The 20316-nt window shown below is 43.3% G+C and overlaps 1 protein-coding gene across 1 annotated transcript in view; it reads left to right on the forward strand.

Moving 5' to 3' along the window:
- The window catches only part of SLC25A13 (solute carrier family 25 member 13), a 176289-nt gene that overhangs the window by 124977 nt on the left and 30996 nt on the right, over positions 1 to 20316 (forward strand). Inside the window, exon 14 of the mRNA XM_040644255.1 lies at positions 16910 to 17050. Within this exon, the coding sequence (XP_040500189.1) occupies positions 16910 to 17050 (141 nt within the window). The remainder of the gene's footprint in view (positions 1 to 16909; positions 17051 to 20316) is intronic.

Genomic DNA, 20316 nt, shown 5'->3' on the forward strand with positions numbered 1-20316 from the left:
ACTCAACAAATGCAGGTGGAGGCCCTCTCGTTTCTGGCGCGATAGCTTTTCTCTCCCTCATCTCCCAGGAGATGGACCCTATCCCGAAAGTGGTGATTTTCATTTCCATGCATGTCTTTATACTTTTTATAAGTATGTACCTGAGCAATATAAATGCTTGCTTTTGGAGGCTTCATTCTGTAGGAACAACGCATGCTGCTTACGTTGATGCCTTCACATTTTCTCCTGCTGGTGCAGCTCATGTGCTTTGCTTGCAGAAAAAGAACAGTCAACGGGACTATAACGTTCAGATGCCGTAATGTGGCATACAGTGAGTATGCCTGTTACAGGTGTGTGTTATATAGATCTAATTGGGACAGTGTATTATTTAACCAATTTTTTGTCACTTGGAGTTTCTTCCTAGACCTTCTCCTAGTTCTTTCCTCAATCTCACCACTTAAACTCATGCCCAACACTAAGCAGATTTACAATTATAACCCTCCTCACACCAACATACATGCTCCCTGTCTGCCTTACTGCCCCGCTCCCTCCCTCCTTCCTAATGGGAATGATTTCAGTGTTTCTCCATCATTGAGGAGGAGAGGTGTTCTGGTTATCTACTATTGTCTAACAAGCCATCCTAAAACTTAGTGACCTCAGAAGCAGCTTATTATCTTTTATGTTTCTGTGGGTTGACTGGGTTCGGCTGGGTGCTTCTCATTTGTGATCACTGTGTGGTTATAGGCAAATGGCAGCTGGGGGTAGAGTCATCTGAAGACTTGACCAGGATGGATGTTCAAGATGACTCACTTGTGGCTGGCAGTGATGCCAGCGAGGCTGTTGTCCGGAGCACCTGCTGTGGCTTCTCTGCATAGCTTGGACTTTTCAGACCTTGGCAGCTTGATTCTCAAGGGGGCTTCCCCAAAGTAGGCATTCCGAGAGTCCTAGGCAGAAGCTGCAGGGCTTCTTAGTACCACCTAACTTTGACTGTCACTCCTGCTGGATTCTGTTGGTCAAACACACCACTTATGCCAAAGTTCAAAAGGAGAGAAATTAGATTTTTACCTTTCCATGAGAATAATAGTAAAGAATCTCTAAACTATCTCTGGAGGGTTCAGTAGGCAGTATTGTAGGACGAGAACATCCTCATTGCTCTCTACTTTATGATGATTTCATTGTTAATCCAATGTCTTCTCTGAGGATCTGTTGCAGATTCTAGAACCCATTCCTACTTCAGATTGTTTTTGGCTGCAAGGGGCAGAAACTCATTAAAGTAGTCATAGCAAATGAGGGTTTACTGTCAGGGTGTACATGCAATTAATTGAAGGCTCTCCAGAATCGAGGCAGTTCTGGGAACTGGCTAACTTCTGCCTTTTCTCCTCTGGCCTTCTTGGTCTCTCTCACAGTGACTTCACTTACATCTCTCTGCACATTTTTTAAAGGTTGTATTTTTTTTCAAAGCAGTTTTTGGTGCACAGAATTGGGAGAAAAATACAGAGATTTCCCCGAGTACCTTCTACCCCAACACATGCATAAACTCCACCACTATCAACATCCCCCAACAGAGTGGTGTAATTATTACAATTGATGAACCTACATTGACACATCAATATCATTCAAAATCCATAATTTATCTTGCAGTTCTTTCATGGCGTTGTACATTCCATGAGTTTGGACAAATGTATAGTAACATACATCTATCACGTTAATAATCATACAGAGTATTTTCACTGTCCTAAAAATCTCCTGTGCTTTGCCTATTCGTCTCTCCCCTTCTGTTCCGCTCCTAGCTCTCTTCCACTGATCTTTTTACTGTCTTCACAGTTTTCCCTTTTTCAGAATGTCCTAGAGTTGGAATCACGTAGTATGTAGCCTTTCCAGATTGTCTTCTTTCACTTAGTCTAATACGCATTTAAGGTTCCTCTGTGACTTTCATGTCTCAATAGCTCATTTCTCTTTAAACTGAATAATATTCCTTTGTCTGGATGTACCAGCAATTTATTTATTCATCTACTGAAGAACATCTTAATTTCTTCCAGGTTTGGACAGTTATAAATAAGACTACCAAAAACATCCTTGCTCAGGTTTTTGTTGAAAACACAAGTTTTAACTCCTTCAAGTAAATATCAAGGAGTACAGTTGTTGGATCTTATGTTAAAAGTATGTTTAGTTCTATAAGGAACCTCCAGACTGTCTTCTAAAGTGGCTGTACCATTTTCCATTTCCACCGGCAACAAATGAGAGTTCCCGTTGCTCCACATCCTCACCAGCATTTGGAATTGGCAATATCATGTGTAGCTTTTTATTTTGCTGATCCTTTTCTTCTCTTCCTCATGGTTTTGACTTCGTCAGGAATTCCTTCATATTCTTGCTGGCCATCAGGGCTCTGTCTCTAGCAGCTTCTTTTCATCATCACCTCCAGCTAATTAGTGCAGGTAGCTCAATTTTGTTTCTTTTTTTTTTTTTTTCATTTAATTATTAAGAGAGGAAATTTGGTTGGCAAGCATCAGCTTTGTGTGCCAGGCTGTAGATCAGACTTGAGTCATGTCCCCACCCAGATATTAATAACTTTGCTTAACAAAATCATTTGTTTCAACCATCTGTAAATGCATTCAAATACTTCTTGTACTTGTATTTTGGTTTTAGTTTGAATCCTGTAAGTATCCCCTGAATAATAATGTATGTATTTTTGTCATAAAATATACCCAAAGGCATATTCTTTATGATTGAGCTTGAAATCCCTTGAGGTTCAGACCAAGTCATATAAAACCAGGGAGAAAATTTCCTCAGGTAATGAACACACATGCTCTGATATTCAGCTGGTGAGTCAGATCGCCCGAAGTGGATTTAAGTCCTACTTCTGCGATTTTTCTTCTCAGAGTTTTCTGTGGAGATGTGGTCTCAGAGTGTAGGTTTCTTAAGGCAGAATTGTTATTTATGTGTGTAGGTGTCTGGGCACATATTCTACTTATAAATATAGAATGATGTGAGGCTCACTCATTAAGGTCAGTTTCTATGAGGTTGCTCCTGTGTAACATGTCAAGTAGCCAAGATTTATTATACATTATAATGATGCTGTGGGAATAAGGTTATTTTTTTTTTAATGCTTGCACCTTTATAGTTCACTTGTAGTTTAATGAAACTCTAATGGTTAGTTACATTGTTTATCATTGTTATTATTTGGAATATTCTCTGGGAAGTTTTTTGCATGCCCCCAAAAATGTTAAGCCCATATTGTATACCAGTCTTGCTCCTTCCCTCCCTCCCTTCCTCCCCTTCCCTGCTTCCTTCCCTTCTTCCCTCCCTTCCTCATTTATCAATGGCAATTTCTAGTTTGATAAATGACTTCCAACAAGATTGAAGTGAATTAAATTATTTTTGCTTTCATAAGCTTTACATTATTTACATTACTTTTCATTCGTTTCCATATGTTTACAAATTTAAAATTGTATCAAACACATATTTTAGCCAACATTTTCTGTATTTCAACATATGTCATAATTGTGCTTTTTAATTATGAAAAAAATAGCCATATTCAAGCTAAGGTAGAAAACAAAGCAAAAGAAACTGGCCATAATTCTTTAATTCTCTCATAGTGTAAGTTTTTTTAATTTGTACATATGCTTCATCCCTCTCTGTCCACTCTGTTGACTGCAAGACTTCTAGACTGTAGCAGGTAATATGTATGACCTGTGATGTTTGTCATGTATGGTCTGGCTTTGCCACTTAAAGAGCTCTTCCTTTATAACTTGGTGCCGTCAGCTCCTTGCATCCTGGGGATCATGGGTAAATGTTGCCTGCACTGAGACATCTGCAAATGCTGGGAACAGGACCCATGTCTCACTGTTATGCCTAGATGCCTAGCATTGTGTCTGATATATGGGAGAAGCTTAAAAATATTTATTGAATGAATAAGTGCTTGACTAAAAGGTGTTGGTAATGAGGACAGTAAATGTAGGGTAGTGATTTGATATACTGTGTTGCTGTTAACTTAGATACAGATAGTCATTGAAGAGGCAGTAATTCCAGGGATCGGAGTGTGAAGGAAAGATGGATTCTAGGGAATAGATGTAAGATGCCTACAGATACATATCTGGGATGTTCTTTGTCTTTTTTTCTTTTTTTTAAGATTTCATTTATTTATTTGTCAGAGTGAGCGAGCACAAGCACGGGAAGGGGCAGGCAGAGGGAGAAGCAGGCTCCCCGCCAAACAAGGAGCCTATGCAGGACTTGATCCCAGGACCCTAGGATCATGACCTGAGCTGAAGGCAGACGCCTAGCCGACTGAGCCACCCAGGTGCCCCTATCTGGGGTGTTTCGTAAGAAATGTTTTCCATACCTCAGTAAAGGAACTAACCGCTAAAAAGGTTCTATTTATTTTGTTTGGCTTCATTCCAACCCCCAAATATATACAGAACTTTAGGAGCAGACTGAATATAAAATACTTTAAACACCTAGGGTATTTAATATAGCTTATTTATTATTGCTTATGTTATTAGTAGAAAAGATTTTATTGAATGGTTAGTATGTGAAATTACCATGTCAGAATCATGAAGGAATCATACGAAAGAGTGTCTTTAAAACAAAAGAGACTAACAATGAGATCCCGCTGCACACCTATTAGAATGACTGAAGTCTGAAACACTGACAACATGCTGATGAGTGTGTGGAGCGAAAGGAACGCATTCAAAAGGAGCAAAAGGAATTCATTGCTGGTGGAAATGCAAAATTTTACCGCCACTTTGGAACATAGTTTTGAGGTTTCTTACAAAACTAAACTGTAAGATCCGGCAATTGCAGTCTTTGGTTTTACCCAGAGGAGTTGAAAACTTATGTTTTCAACAAAAACCTGCACAAGGATACATATCGCAGCTTTCTTCATAGCTGCCAAAACTTGGAAGAAGCCAAGATGTCCTTCAGTGTACGAACGGATAAATAAACTGCAGTACAGCCAGACAAAGGGATATTATTGAATCAAAAAAGAAATGATCTATCGAGCCGTGAAAAGGCTTGGAAGAACCTTAAATGCATATCAGGAAGTGAAAGAAGCCAATCTGGAAAGGCTGCGTACTGTATGATTGCAACATAGAATCCAGAATAGATAGGACAATCTGGAAAAGGCCAAAACTATGGAGGCAGTAAAAAGATCAGTGGTTGCTAGGGGTGGAGGAGAGGCAGAGAAATGAATAGGCAGAGCACAGAGGACTTTTAGGGCAGTGAAAATACTCTGGTGATACTATCGTGGTGGATATATGTCATTATACACTTGTCCAAACCCATAGAGTGTACCAAGAATGAGCCGTAAGGTGGACTGTGCACTTTCGGTGATCGTTATGTGTCAGTGTAGGCTCATCGTTTGTAAGAAATGCAGCACCCTGGTGGGGAGGATGATAGTGGGAAGGTTTGCATGTGTGGGGCAGGGGGTAGATGGGAAATGTTTTTGTAAACCTGAAACAACTCTAAAAAATAAAAGAGCCAGTAAGTAGCAAAAAATGTTAACCACGACAATCTCTAAGTTGGAGGTTTCGGAGAAGCGCATGAGGCAGCTTCGTCACGGTGTGGCCGCAATGTCTTCTGGGGCCTGGGACTAATGCAGCGGGCTGGAATGAGAAATCTGCTGCCTGGCTACTTCTGCAAAAGCCCAGTCTTCAGGCTTCAGCTGGACCTGGAGCACAAAGAAAAGAGCCCAGAGTTTATCAGGATGGCCTACTGAGCTAAGGTGGCTCCAAAATGTCATCTTATATGAGGAAAAGTCCAACTGGTGAGAGGCTCTGAGCCAGCCCAGGGTCTCTTTTCTGTTTTCTCCCTTTTCCTTCTGTGGCAAAATCTCAGCCTTGTTTGACTCGGCACTGTTCAAGCACTGGGCCATCCCTCTGGTTATCACCTGTATGGGGTGGGGTTTGTTATGATATGAAAATATAAAGGAAGATTGGGCTACAGCTTTCATACAGTTAAGGTACTATAGACATTGAAGGTCTGTAAATCATTACATGATTCTGGTAGTAGTAGTCAAAATAGACACGTATCACACACAGAGCCCAAATGTGAACATATTTGACAGGTCTGTAACTCAATTGCTTTTTAATGTCAGTCAAACAGATTCCACTTCGGTTTCTTGGCCAGGCTTCTATAGGCCTATTAAAATCCTATGAAGTTGAAAATATGATATTTAATACTAGTAGTAAAATGTGTAAACAGCATAGCCTTTTTGCTATGTAGTTAAGAAATTAAGAATAGGAAATTTCAGTTTGGTGTCTCAAAAATAAGTGGTGAGAATCTAATTCTCTAACAATTTCTTAATAGTCGAGTTACAGAGTTTTTTACTAAACAGCTTAATTTACACATCAAATCAAAGGAGGAGATCCTATAGTGTTTCGTGTTTAGAGACGTGCATTTAGTCAGTCCAACGAGGCATATTCGTTCGCTAGGGCTGCCGTAACAAAATGCCACAGAATGCATAGTTTAAGTCCTAGAAATTTATCTTCTCACACTTCGGAAAGCCAGAAGCCCAAGAGCAGGGTGTCTGCAGGTTTGGTTTTCTTCTGAAGCGTCTGTTCTTCACTTGCATACAGCCGTCTTCTTGCTGTGTCTTCACATGCCACCCCTCAGTCTGTCTGTTGCCTGTGTTTTCATCACCTTTAAAGACTCCAGTCATATAGAATGAGGGCCCACCCAGATGACCTCATTTTACCTTAATTGCCTCTCTCATGGCCCTATTTCCAAATACAGTCACAGTCTGAGGCATAGGGTTAGGTCTCTAACATAGGAATTTTGGAGGGATGCAATTTATTTTATTTTATTTTTTTAAGATTTTATTTATTTATTTGACAGAGATAGAGACAGCCAGTGAGAGAGGGAACACAAGCAGGGGGAGTGGGAGAGGAAGAAGCAGGCTCATAGCAGAGGAGCCTGATGTGGGGCTCGATCCCAGAACGCCGGGATCACGCCCTGAGCCGAAGGCAGACGCTTAACCGCTGTGCCACCCAGGCGCCCCAAGGAGGGCTGCAATTTAACCTATAACGCTGGGAGTAGCTAAAGGTTCTTTTCTTAACTTGTAGCAAGGACTCAGCTTCTTGATCGTGGCCAAGTGATGATGTCTCCTGTGGGCCACGGGGTCCAGCACTTCAGAGCTGGAAAGAGGGTGGGGGTCCTCTAGGCCTCATGCCCCTCCCCCCACATTTGCCAGCCTCTTTGTGAGACTGTTGAATTCCTGTCTTCATTATTGCCATGTGCCTGACTACTGTCAGTTACTGTGGTTCATCCACTGCTACTTGCTGAATATTTTTTATACCTCTGGTTTGTTTGTTTTTAAGTAAGTTCTGTGCCCAGTGTGGGGCTTGAACTCACAACCCGGAGATCAAGAGTCATGTGTTTCACTGACCGAAACAGCCAGGCACCTCTCTGTGATCTTTTTTCCCCCCTTTTTTGGCGGGGGAGGGGTAGAGGGAGAGAGAATCTCAAGCAGATGCCCCACTGAGTGCAGAGCCCAATGCAGGGCTCGATCTCACGACCCTGAGATCATGACCTGAGCCGAAATCAAGAGTCAGACACTTAACCAACTGAGCCACCCAGGCGCCCCTAACTGTGATCTTTATATACGATGATAATACCTATACTACATAGAAATTATTTTCATGTCTCCATGTAACACTGAGTTAGTAAGAGAATAAATAGAAAATATCTCAAAGCTTAGATTTCTTAAGAAATCTTTGTTTTTCAATTTATCTAAATATCAAATACTGTCATCACTTGAGCATTCATTTTATATGTAATGTGCATCATGAGACATTTACTAGTGTAGACCTTTTTTATAGTTAAAATTTTATTTGTATCCAAATAATCAAAATAATGTATTTGGGTTTTAGTTTAAAAAAGCCATATTCCATAACTTCATATTAATCTATTTTTGATACATGTAAGCACACATTTTAGAATGTCAGTGTGCAATTAGATATTCTTAGCACATGTCATTTGTGAAAAGCACTTTAAATCTAAGTACATTCAATTGAGCATAATTAAAATATCAAGATACACATTCTTCATATACATTTTGCCACTTAATTTTTTAAGTAGCTATAAGTATCTACCATGTGAATTCAAATTAAAGGGAGGTGATTAAATACAGTTATATTTAATGCTTTTAGTTTAAAATATAGCAGGAATTACGCTATGTTAAAAAAATACACCGCTGTGTTTTTTGTGGACAGCAGATTGATGACAGGATTGATTTTTTTTTTTTAATGGAAGACTGTTAATAGTTTCTGAATATTCTCAAGACTGTTGCCTAGAATGGTTTGAAGGGGTGCAGTTCATATGAAAACATGCTTTTTCATCTTGTGAGGTCTTTTGACTCGATTCCCCAGGTCCTGGCAAAGAACGCTCAGCGACACTGTGTAGGTTAGGAAAGAAGCCAAGGGCTTCTAACAGGTGAAAGAAAATGGATCCTGGAGAAATACAAACTGGAGCTCCTGAACCTATCCTTTAGATAATGTGTTAAAGCTATGGCTCTTTCCCGTAGCTTAATGATAAGCAGATAGCCTGGCAAGACATTTTAAGACATATGACTGTAAAACTACTTGTTCACCATTATTGGACCTAAACTATGGCAGGATCACTTTAGTGTGAAGGTCACTGTCCTTGGAGTACTTGGAGAAATTGGGCAGTGCATTAGGGTCTTAGGGTATGTTGCCTTTTTAAATACTTGACTTCTCGAAATTCTGTTATTAAAACAGTAGATCCCTCACTTCCCACGATAGGGTGACCTGTGCAGCATCAGAGGTGTCCACAGTGAACTTCATCATTGCATGACGTGGTAAGAGGAGTTTGGGTGACAGAATTGCGAGAAAGAAGAAGAAATTAAGCTTACAGTAGCATCTGGCCAGTGAGCAAAAGCTGGTACGATAGCCACATTTCAGGTTCTTTGCAGACTCTCTAGCCCATTTCAGAGAGAGGGTATTAGAGGGGGAAAAACCTATAATTTCACTTTGAGCCATGAGGAGTGTGTCATGTGAAAAATAGAGCATTTGGAAATAATGATGCTTTGTGTCAACAGAGCCCTATTCATTTGAGAAGCTTGGTGGTTGGGCTTCATGCTGACATAGTTGTAGCTTCCACAGTCCCATGTCCCTTTCTGGTTGCTCTCAGCCCCCCCCCCCCCCGATGCAGAGATGAATTTATGAAGATCACGAATTGTAGACAGGAATCACAACCGCTACAACTGTCCTGGGGACATGAACTTTTAAATCGTATTGGTAATGGAATGGGACATCCGGCATTGACTTGGCGCAGCTTTAAAGGTCCAGAACATTTAGAAGTTGATCTTGGATGGAAAGGCATGTGTGTGGCTTTCCTCATAGCAGTCTCACTACCTGGTCAGAAGAACATGCCCTGTGCCTCCTTTTCGGCAGTGCGGAGCTTTTGTGCTGCGCCCAGCCTAGTCTCTGTCTCCGTTCCTTCTGTGACCCACGGTGTTCATTTCCAGAGTGGTTTGCTGGTGTCTCGGGCGGTCCGCAGCCGAATGGAGGTGCAGAAAGCAGTCCGCCCGACAGAGTGTGGTAGAAGCTATGCTGATGATCTGGCCGTTGCCATTTCACCAGCTCCTGCAGCAGGACAGGATGAACCATTTCTCAGTAACAGAAGTCTTTCAGGGGGCGCCTGGGTGGCACAGCGGTTAAGAGTCTGCCTTCGGCTCAGGGCGTGATCCCGGCATTATGGGATCGAGCCCCACATCAGGCTCCTCCGCTGTGAGCCTGCTGCTTCCTCTCCCACTCCCCCTGCTTGTGTTCCCTCTCTCGCTAGCTGTCTCTATCTCTGTCGAATAAATAAGTAAAATAAAAAAAAAAGAAGTATTTCAGAATTAGAAGTACCCACATTTTGTTGAATGTCAGCTTGAACTTAATTGATAAATGAATTTAACTTAAATAAAAACTCGCCAATTATGTTGAGCACCTCCCTATCACCCATCACTAGGGGAGGTTTTTTTTCCCCCCAAACTTTTTTACTCGAGACTGCTACTTCCTAGAATGCTCAGTATCACTGTGCTTTCCTCAAAAAGAAAGTTTAATTTACAAGTTTCTAGGATAAGAAAAAATGGGAGCTCATTTGTACTAGCTTTGAGGGTGTTTGGTAAGCTAAATTCACCTAAACAGAGTTCCATCTGATATTTGTTAATGGCGATTAATACCATTGATTGAGTAGCATGCTAGGCACGGGGATGCGTGCTTATGTGCATGCTTTCGTTTACTCTTCACATAATCCTATAAATAACTTCTAGAACGTGTAGCTCCTCTGTAAGGGTGGGGATCTTTGTTACTTTTGTTTACTCTTACACAGCTGCTGTAGCATGGGCACACAATTTCCTTTAAAAAAAACGCTACAAAATAGTTTGTCACATTGATACTAGTATTCACTACTAGTGCAATGGGCAATGAAACGTTCTCGCTCAGTACCTGGTAATAGCCTGGGTAAGAATCCGCATCTCACTGAACTGACTCATTCCTCATCTGTAAGTCCTGTGCACACAGTGGGGTCTCAGTAGGGAACCCGCTGTGGTGCTGCCCGTGGCTCTGGGTCCCCTCGGGTAGGTACAGATCACAGCCCTAAACAGCTCGTAGATACACCGCAGCCTGCCATGTCTTCATCTGCTGGAGTCCGGGGGTGGAATGCATGAGCCCTTGCATTGGACTCGTCTTTAGATGTCGTTAGCTACCTTGTTGACCTGTCTGGGTTGCGTGTTGGACTAACTTCACTACAACTTCTGGAGAGCCAGAATATTAATGTTTACTGTTGACTCTCAGAGGTCATGGGTTGTTTTGTGTTTGGTTTATGCTTCAGAACTTTCATCATCTCCTTTTCCTAAACGCTGATCCATTGGATTCTGTTTTTCTTTATCTTTGGAGCATAAGTAATGGGCACATCCCTGCTTCACACCGTGCCTTCCTCTCCTCCCCTACCCAGAACCCGTGTGCTGTTTGCATAAGTGTAACATAATCATCCCTAGCTCCGTTTTATCTTTTCACTCCCAGAACTTTTCCCCTTAATTACCCTAAATACATTTGCATTCTATCTTGCTGGCTTCCATAAGTGACATCATTCTCTCCCTTTTCCTTTCCTTAAAAATGTGGATTATACAAACTCTAATTCCCCGGTATCCATTTTCCCGTCTTCTGGTCACAGATCACACCGTGAGCTGGGCCTTGCCTCTCTGTGCGGCAGGCATTGCTGGCTGTTCCATTGTTGGCCTTCTCCCTTCTGGAAGCCTCTTTCTTGACTTCTGTACCTGGATTGCTGTGCACCGTGGTTTGTGGCAGAGGCTTCTCGTCACTTCTTAGGTCCCCACTCTTGGTGTTCCATCTCCCTGTACCCATGTAAGCTCCTGCCTTTGGTTAGCTCAGATGTGGGATGACGCCCTCTGTCTCCATCCCTGACTTCCAGCTCACTTTTCGTTGCCTCTGGCTGTGTCCCCCTCCCTTTATGTCCTTGTGCTCCTGTTACATAGATGTAAAACAATGGATCCTTTGCTCCCATATACTCCTTTGGCCCCACGTTCAGCAGCAGGGCCCTGGTGCTCTCTGCTGCTTTTGTTACTCACCCTGACCCCCACCCCTGCCTTATTACTAGTGCAGTTGTTCTGATTCTGGCCTTTTTTATCTCCCACCTAGTCTGCTAAAATCCTAATGGTTAGCGCTGCCTCAGGGCTCTCCTTCCCTCCTGAGCCCTTTCCCTTCCCGCCCAGTCATCTTTCTGAGACATAGATAGTGGTCACCCCACCCTCCAGCTCCTGAACTTTATTCAGGACCTGCTCTTCTCCCAGCACACGTGCACAGGAAGGTACCATCTGCAGGATGGAGTTCGAGTCTTCAGAGTTGCATTCGAGGCCTCCTGCAACATGGCCCCTGTGGCCCTATCTTCAGCATCCTCTCTCCTAGCCCCGCGGGCCCAGTGCAAGCGGCTGGTTGGTCTGCGAGCTGCGGGCATGTGCGGTGCTCCGTGGTGTGGGTGCGTGACTGGTCTCTGGCACGTCTGCTCTGCTGCCAGGCTCCCCCTTCCCAGCTGTGTGATCTCGGGCAGGTTACATGAACCCCTTCATCGTTCCGGTCTCGCTTTACTCACTTAGAAAACTGGAAGAATGTTACCCACCTTATATGATGAGGCCCAACAGGGAAAATTCTTAAAAGCTCTTAGTGTAATGCCTGGTACATAGTAAGCACCCAAAGAAATGGCAGTGATGATAGTGTCGATCTCATCATAATAATCACTCTTACGAAAACTGCACTGGACAGATGTGGTGCTGGGTCTCTTTACCCTGGAAGTGTGGCAGGCCCCGTCCCTGTGCCTCTGTGCCATTCTCCGCCTGGGTTAGCTCGCAGCCACCGGCTGATGTGTTCTTTTCTTATGTGCCTTCCCACCTCCCCACATTTTCCCAGCCAGCAGAAATCTTGCCCTCCGAATTGCCATGGCAGTTTGTCTGGAGCTTACCGCTTCTTCTGTGTTATAATTACCTTTTCCTGTGTGCCATTTTTTTTCTGTTCATAAGGCATGTGTTTATTGGGCCCAGTCGAAAATCCTTTGCTTGCCGGCTGCGTAGCCCTGCGTAAGCGCTGTATTTGCTTGCTAGGGCTGCCGTAACAATACCACAGACTGGGTGACTTACACAACAGGAATTTATCTTCTCGCACACCTGGAGGCTGAAGCTGCTGTTGTCAGGGTTGGTTTCTTCTGAGGCCTCTCTCCTTGGCGTGATGATGGCTGCCTTCTCGCTGTGTGCTCACGTGGTCTTCTCTCTGTGCATGTTTGTGACCGTATCTCAGTTTCCTCTTACTGTATGTAGTAGGACAGCAGTTACATTGGAGCAGAGCCCACCTTTGTAAAGGCCCTGTGTCTAAATGCAGTCACCCTCTGAGGTGCTGAGGGTTAGGACTTACTTCAGTATATGAATTTTGTTGGATACAGTTCAGCCCATACCAGTTTCTTTAATCTTTTATGCTTCAATTTTTTCTTCTGTAAAATCTGGGAACAATGCCTCTGAATGGGCTAAGATAGGTAATCCATGCAAAGCAGTACCCCAGTAGCCAATAATGGGTGCTTCATGAATATTTACTACTTCACTGCTATTTCAAGCTCCTTGAGAACAGGTATGCTTTCTCACTCACCTCGTGTCCTTGGAGTTCTTAGGACAAACTTTGAACACGATTACCTATAAATATGTGGTGAATTTTTGTGATGTGAATGAATGATCAGGTAGCAGAAGTGAGTCTGCTGTAAGTGCATGTGTTTGTCTTGGACGGATGCATCCGGATGCTGGGTAGCAACTACGATTTCAGCCAGAAGGAACATACCAGGAAACCTGTAGACGAGTCAGTGTGCCCACTGTAAAGATGGTGTGCCACACAGAGCCAGTCCTGATGTAGAAAATCTTCGCCTGTCCTACTTGCCACAGACTCCAGAAAGTCGCAGGGAAGTGATTTGTGACAAAATTCCACACGCACACACAACAGCATCTTCACACAGCCCCGTCTCTCAAGTGATGACGGACACAAAGGCATCATCCACAATAGGTGTTCCTGTTGGCGGCCCGCGGAGCCCGCTGTCTTTGATCTCCCAGAGGAGGGGCAGCGGTAAGGCCCTGTGAATGGACAATGGGCCCGGAGCCGGGGAAGCTGCAGCCAGTGCCGCTCAGTGATCAAGTCGTGGCGATGCCCAGACACTGTGTGTCTGATGATAAGTATCGTCTCTTGGTGCCTCGGAGTCTCTCATTTCCTTCCAGCTTGACTCCAAAGGACCGATTTATCTTCAGAACCTCTGCAGTGTGCCACTTTGAGTCTGTAAGCTCTTTCTTTCGGAGCCCCCCCGAAGTGAGGAGCCCATCATTTTTTCTCAGTATCCCTACCCTCTCTTCCCACTGTGTCTGTTCCCTGCAGCTGTCTGAAGTGGGTTGGACTTGTGCTGTGTCCTTAGTAATTAGAATTCACTGCTGTGCTAAAAGAATCTGTATCTATCGATCCGCTTGGAGTCAGGGAATTGAGTATTAAGTTCTTATTTTGTATATAACTTGAACTTTTGCAAGTGTTAGTACAGACGCAAGAGAACGAGTCAGACAGCAGTTCTGTACTAAGAATTGTGCCCTTACCAGTGACACCACTTGGAGCTGTATAAGACCTAAGAAATCTGTGGCGAGGTCACATGTAAAACCTAGAAGTTGCTCTCTGCAAGCAAGTGGAAGACTGGAATTGGAAATCACAGCCGTAAGGAAGCCTGTCAGGAAGCCTCTCAGAATTCAGAGGGATCGTGGACGGGGTATAGTGAAGTCAAGCGAGTCTCAGCTCCCACCGCACATCTTAATCACTAGGAACAGTTTTTGAAAGAGCAGTTGCGGAGTTTGTCTGTCTGGAATAGGATGTAGAAGTCATTACTTCTCAAAGCTTTGTAAGTGACTGTAACACGCAGCTAGGGAGGAGAAACATCATCACTCGAGGAGGCCAGAAAAGAACCATGTTTGGAGTCACACTGTGTCCCACGCACTGTGCTGGCTGCGGTCCGTTCGCCATCTCCTCGAGCCTCCTGTGAAGTGAGGGGACCGGGGCTCGCTCTGCACGGGTCGGCAGTGGGTGGTGAGGCTGCTTTGCGCTCCTGTGCTGTTCTTCCGAATCAGTGTGCGCAGACTGCTTTCCATTCTGCCCTTGAGAGAGATGCTCTGACCCACTTCTGAGCTTTTAAAAATCAGCCTCAGACTAATTCCAACTCCGCAAATCTTTCTCAGCAGTTCTGCCCCCATACAATGATTTTAAAATAAATTCTTATTCATTTTTGCAACTTAGGAGCTTGGGTAGGAAGCACAAGCATAATCCTCACTGTGCCATTGGTGCTGTTACTAAGCCGGGTCCATTTCCTCTCTTCCTTCTGCCAACCTTACCTCCCTCCATGTCACGTGGAACGATGTAGGTACAAACCCACAAGACCCTGAAGGGCTGTAGACAGGCTGTGGGTTGGCCCTCCCGCCTCCCTGCAGGTCACAGCAGTGTGGAAGCAAAGAGAAGAGGGGGCCAAATATCTGTGAGGACCAGAAGAACACGCCGGCCTCTGGGTGTGTCACCTCGCGCTCTCCTTCCCACTTTACGCGGGCCTTTCTTGGGCCTTTTGATGAATCTAACCTGGGTTTTCCCTACCAAGATTGCTTGGCCCACCTCCTGAGAGTCACCCAGGAGAGCCGCAGGTGATGGGTGAAACAAGTAAGTAAGGAGGGGTGGCCCGTGTGGCAGTTGAGACACCGGGCAATACTGCCACCTTCGAAACAGTTGTACTGTGTGGAGAGAGGGGAAAGCTTGGTCTGTTTTTAAGAACCAGTGTGTCTTCGTTAAGATATCAAGTTGGTAGAAGTAGAAAAGCAATTTGATTTATAGAGAATTACTGGGTGAACCTATTTCTTTGCTTTTTTTGGCTAGTATTGCTATGTATATCAGATAAGTTATGTAGAGGTGTTTGTTTTTCTTTATAGGAGTAATATATGATCTGTGTAGAAGAAATACAAAATACAGCAGAAAAGAAAATAAACCACTTATAATCCTACCACCTCAAAAGCGGTACACTGGTGTATTGTGTGCACGCTGGTAAGGGTTAACGGGGAAGCTGTGCACGCGTTTACACGGGAGGGCTTTTACTTCCCAGTATATACGTGGACCATTTTCCACAGGATTTTGTTGGCAGCGTAGTATCTCATTGCATGACATTCTCAAATTCACTTAATTCATCCCTGATCACTGGATATTTACAATGTGTCTAATTTTTATTTCCAAGTATTATAAATGATACTTCCAAGATCATCTTTTGTAGCCAGTGTTGATGAGTACTGGCCCTTTTGTGAGGGCACATACACTGGTTACTGGTGTCAGGGAATCGAGCAAGAAGTAGTTTTGTATGATACTAGTCCAGATTATGCTTATTACCGTGATGGCCCCGACTGAGCTATAAAATATCAGCACCGTGTCTGTGGTCTAGTGTGGTAACATCACTGTGTAATAAAGATTCTGAACTATATTCTGCGTCAACCTTAGTGTGGATGAAATAAAAATTTAATGTATTTGTGACAAGGAATAACAAGTTGAAGTACAGTGGGAAAGAATGTAATTGCTTATAATAAATATAGGCTTAGCTTCAAAATAATAGCTTAAAATTTCCCTTATAGGACACTTTAAAGGTTTCCACTGATGATCTCGGAGGTGGGGCACCCAGCCACTGCTGGGGTGAAATAACACACATTGCTCAAAGTTTGGGCCATAATTGATATAGTGCATATTCTTACTACTTGGACATTGATCTTATATGAAAAGAGCAATCTATACAGAGGTGATACATAAATAAAATTATAAGAATATGCAACTCCATAAAATGGTGTTTGATGATGGACCTGATTTTTTAAGAGAAGGAAAAATAGCTTTCATCTAAGTTTACATGTTCTCTGGCAATTCTTGAATCATTGCCAGAATCATGCAGTCCATCATGGGAGAACCCGTGTCCGCCCTGTCTCCTTCTGTTCTGACAAGCAGGTCAGTGTCTCTTTATTTGGATTGATTTCCATTTTATTGTTGCCTTTGTGCCCTCGGCTTTGAGCCCTGTGATGGCTGCTGTTTGTGCTTCAGGGAATCTTTGTCATTTCCACGTGAGGACTTTGGTGAGGCCAGGAGAGATCTGTCTCTGCCCCTTTCCCTTTTTCAGCCTCTGAGTGAGGGAAATAGGACCTCAGTACCCAAAGCCTCCTTAGCAGTAATAACTATTTTGATTCAAACTCGTCACTGTCTTAATTGATGGAACCATGATTGAAACTACAAGTCTCTTGAAGATAGAATATCTGTGGAGGATAATCCCTCCCCTCTTCCTGACCCATCTTATCTTTACCCTTCTTTGGTCCTAAATCTTTACTTTTCCTCTCTTTTAGGCAGGAGGCTCCCAGGTGATTTTCACAAATCCTTTGGAAATCGTCAAGATCCGTTTGCAAGTGGCTGGAGAGATCACCACTGGTCCCCGAGTCAGTGCCCTGTCTGTCGTAAGGGACCTGGGGTTCTTTGGGATCTACAAGGTAACTTTCCTTTTAGTCACTTATTTGATTTCATGTTCATCTCCCAAATGAGCAAATGGGGTGAACTATGTAAATAAACTTCTCATCAGCATGAAATCAATTCCTCACATTTTGGTACCCGGAGAAGATGGTCTGCTGGTGCAGCCCGTAGGGCCCCTTCATGCCTGCTGTCAAAGAGCCGTCCTCGAAATACACTAACCACAGATGACTGTGATGTGAATGGTGCCCAGCCACGTAGCTCTTGCAGCAACAATGACCGGAACTTTATTTGGGTTTGTTATTAGCACAGAAACCTGATTCTCAGTGCTGCCCTATGTGAAGCGTGGATGCAAGGATCTCAGGGTTCCCTTGCTCGGAAGGCAGGCTGAGCACTCAGTTCAAGGAAAAGCCCACACCAGATGGGGAATTTATTTTCTGATCCTGTACATTCTGGCCCTGTCCATATGTATTTTTCATTTAGAAAACAGTTTTTCAGAATAATTGCAAAACCAGGCTTTCAGAAAATTCTTGAAATTTGTTATTCACATTCCTCTACCAAAAGTTGAATTGGAATGTATTAGAATTAGTTCCATATATGCCCAGCTGTAATTTCCCCATAAATATACAAAATCCCATCATATAAAACTGATATTACTCTTTTCTATACATACACATCAAGAAGGATTCTATTCAAACTCTTCATAAGAGTTTTGAATCAGTGTTTTGATCACTCTGAATCAGCCGTTCACATGGAGTACAGTGTGTTCATTTGTATCCCACGCTGGCAAGGTGAAGCTCTTCTGGACTCCGTGTGCAGTATTGTCCCTGGAAATTTTATCCCACAGACACATAACATTAGGACAGTTCTTTCTTTTTTCCTATTCCCAGTTTATCCTGAATGGACATACCTGGTCCCATATGGTAACTACCGATAGTGCTTCTGAGAGTGAGCTTTCCGTGCCTGGTTTTGACATCCAGCACAGCATTTGTGAGATCCTACCCCCAGGAAGGCTTCTTTACCCCTTTTTTAGAACTCAGGTTTTGCAGGTGAGCTTGGTAAGCATCCAGTGTTAGTAACAACTGATGTTGTTTCAAGGAAATCTGCCCTTCCCCAAATTCTGCTCTGTACTTCGCAAGGTGAAGTGATTGGAAAAGTACCCCACCATCTGAGACTTTGTTAGAATTGAATATAATGCGACACCTTCTTTTCTGGGGTCGGTTCTAGGAGGGGAAATCTTGGCTTATATATAGGCATATGTGTGTTTAGGAATAAATAACGCCGGTTTTTTAAGTAGCACTTCAAATGCTCGGGGTGTGATTGTGCCGTGGAGAACACTGTTAGAGCTGTTTCATCTACCAGATCGTTATCCTGCTGCACCAGGGAGCTAGCCATATTGTCATGAAGCATAGCATTGATAAGTTTGAAGAAAAATCATCTTCTTTTCTAAATTTTTAGGCTCTTTGCTGCCTGTAACACAATGTGGCAGCATGTCATTCTGACAAGATGCCAAGCAGTCTTTCAGCTGCTGTCTGGTGAGAAGCACTTAGGTGCTATGGCAATGACTGCTATCGAAATGTCTCGAAAGATAAAATGGTAAAAACTTGTTTGCTGACACAGAAACGGAGACTGTTAAACTACCTGCAAATGATACAAGACTGAGAGCCCTTTCCATCTTCACAGCCTTTCAAAACCGAAATCCCCTCTTCCACCTCTGGGAAGAAGCTGGGCTCCGGAGGTCGCGGTTAGGAGAGCAGAGGCTGTGAGGATGCTGTCCCTGCTGACACTGAGCCTCAGAAGTGGCTCGTTCCCACTTCTGGGCTGCAGTCGCTCACCCGACATGAGCAGGACTGCTCAAGTTTGAGCAAGAGACCTCTCCCATATAAAGTTGGTTTAATTACTAGCCTGGTGGTTTACTCTAGTTCAGAGGCATTCCACAGGGCTTGGTGCCGCCTTTCAAAACGCCGCTTTTGGTGTGTTGGTAATTACCAAGTGAAGTCACTGACACTCTGAGCTTTTGGCAGCTTGATTGCTGTGCAAGAGAGTGAGTTGGCAGTCTCATCCTCTCTGCAGGCCACCGGTGTCATGGGCTGCATTGGCTAAGACTGGGTCTAGCCCTCACTCAGCAGGGTTCACCACTCCGCCCGGTCTGCGGGGTCCTGGAATACCGCCCCTTGGTGACCCTCCTTTAGAGTATCCCAGCCCCCAGCCTCAGGTTTTGTTTCTGGGGAATGTCTCTCCTCCAGGCTCGCTCACCTTCCCCCACCGCTCCCTGGTCAGAAATCAGTTAGTAGTTCGAGATCCATCACAGCTTTCTCATTTCTGTGTGGTTTAGGGTGGTTTTGTTTGAGGATAGTGCTTTTCAGTAATAAAGGTTTTCTGTTGCTCCCCTTAGTTGGGTAGAAAAATGCAAATAACCTGGAGTGACCTAATACTTTAGAACTTGGTATGTGTCCCTACAGGTGGGTCTTTAAAAAGAGATAAAGAGAACTATGATCCTGGTTTTCATGGGGACTGGTAATCTTCTTTCTCCTGCCCTCAGGTCTTTTGTTTGCTGTCGTTAACATGACAATGTGGGACCCAGGGGGTGCTTGGTGAGTGGCTGGGTCTGTGTGGTTAGGCCTGCTGTTTAACCTCACCTAAATTGGACTTAACCAGTTTTTCTATTTTTCTCGAATTGACTTGCAAAATACCCAACTATTCTGTGACTTCCCAGTAAATGGTAATTAGAATATTTGCTTTAGAAATACATTTACAACTGAAAAAAAGTGGATGTGGTAAACATTTCACATTCCTGAGGTTAGAAATAGTTTAGAGCAGCTATAGTGAACTCTGCGAACAAAGCCGCCCCCCCCAGTGTTTAGAGAGATTGCGTCCTTGTGCGGAGTAGGTAGGTGATTGAAGTCAAGGCAAGATCATTAACTGCTGCTGAAAGAGCTATTTGAATATAATGTAGGGTAATATAATATAATATAATATATATTGGAATATATTATAATGGAATATATATATATAAAGGAATATAATATAATGTTTTTTCTTTTTCGCCCCCCCCAGTGTTTAGAGAGATTGCGTCCTTGTGCGGAGTAGGTAGGTGATTGAAGTCAAGGCAAGATCATTAACTGCTGCTGAAAGAGCTATTTGAATATAATGTAGGGTAATATAATATAATATAATATATATTGGAATATATTATAATGGAATATATATATATAAAGGAATATAATATAATGTTTTTTCTTTTTCGTTTTTTTTTTTTTTTTTTTTTTTTTTTTTAAATGCAACATTA

This window comes from Ursus maritimus, unplaced genomic scaffold (assembly GCF_017311325.1).
Source record: "Ursus maritimus isolate PB19 unplaced genomic scaffold, ASM1731132v1 scaffold_3, whole genome shotgun sequence".
In the NCBI taxonomy this organism is placed as follows: domain Eukaryota; kingdom Metazoa; phylum Chordata; class Mammalia; order Carnivora; family Ursidae; genus Ursus; species Ursus maritimus.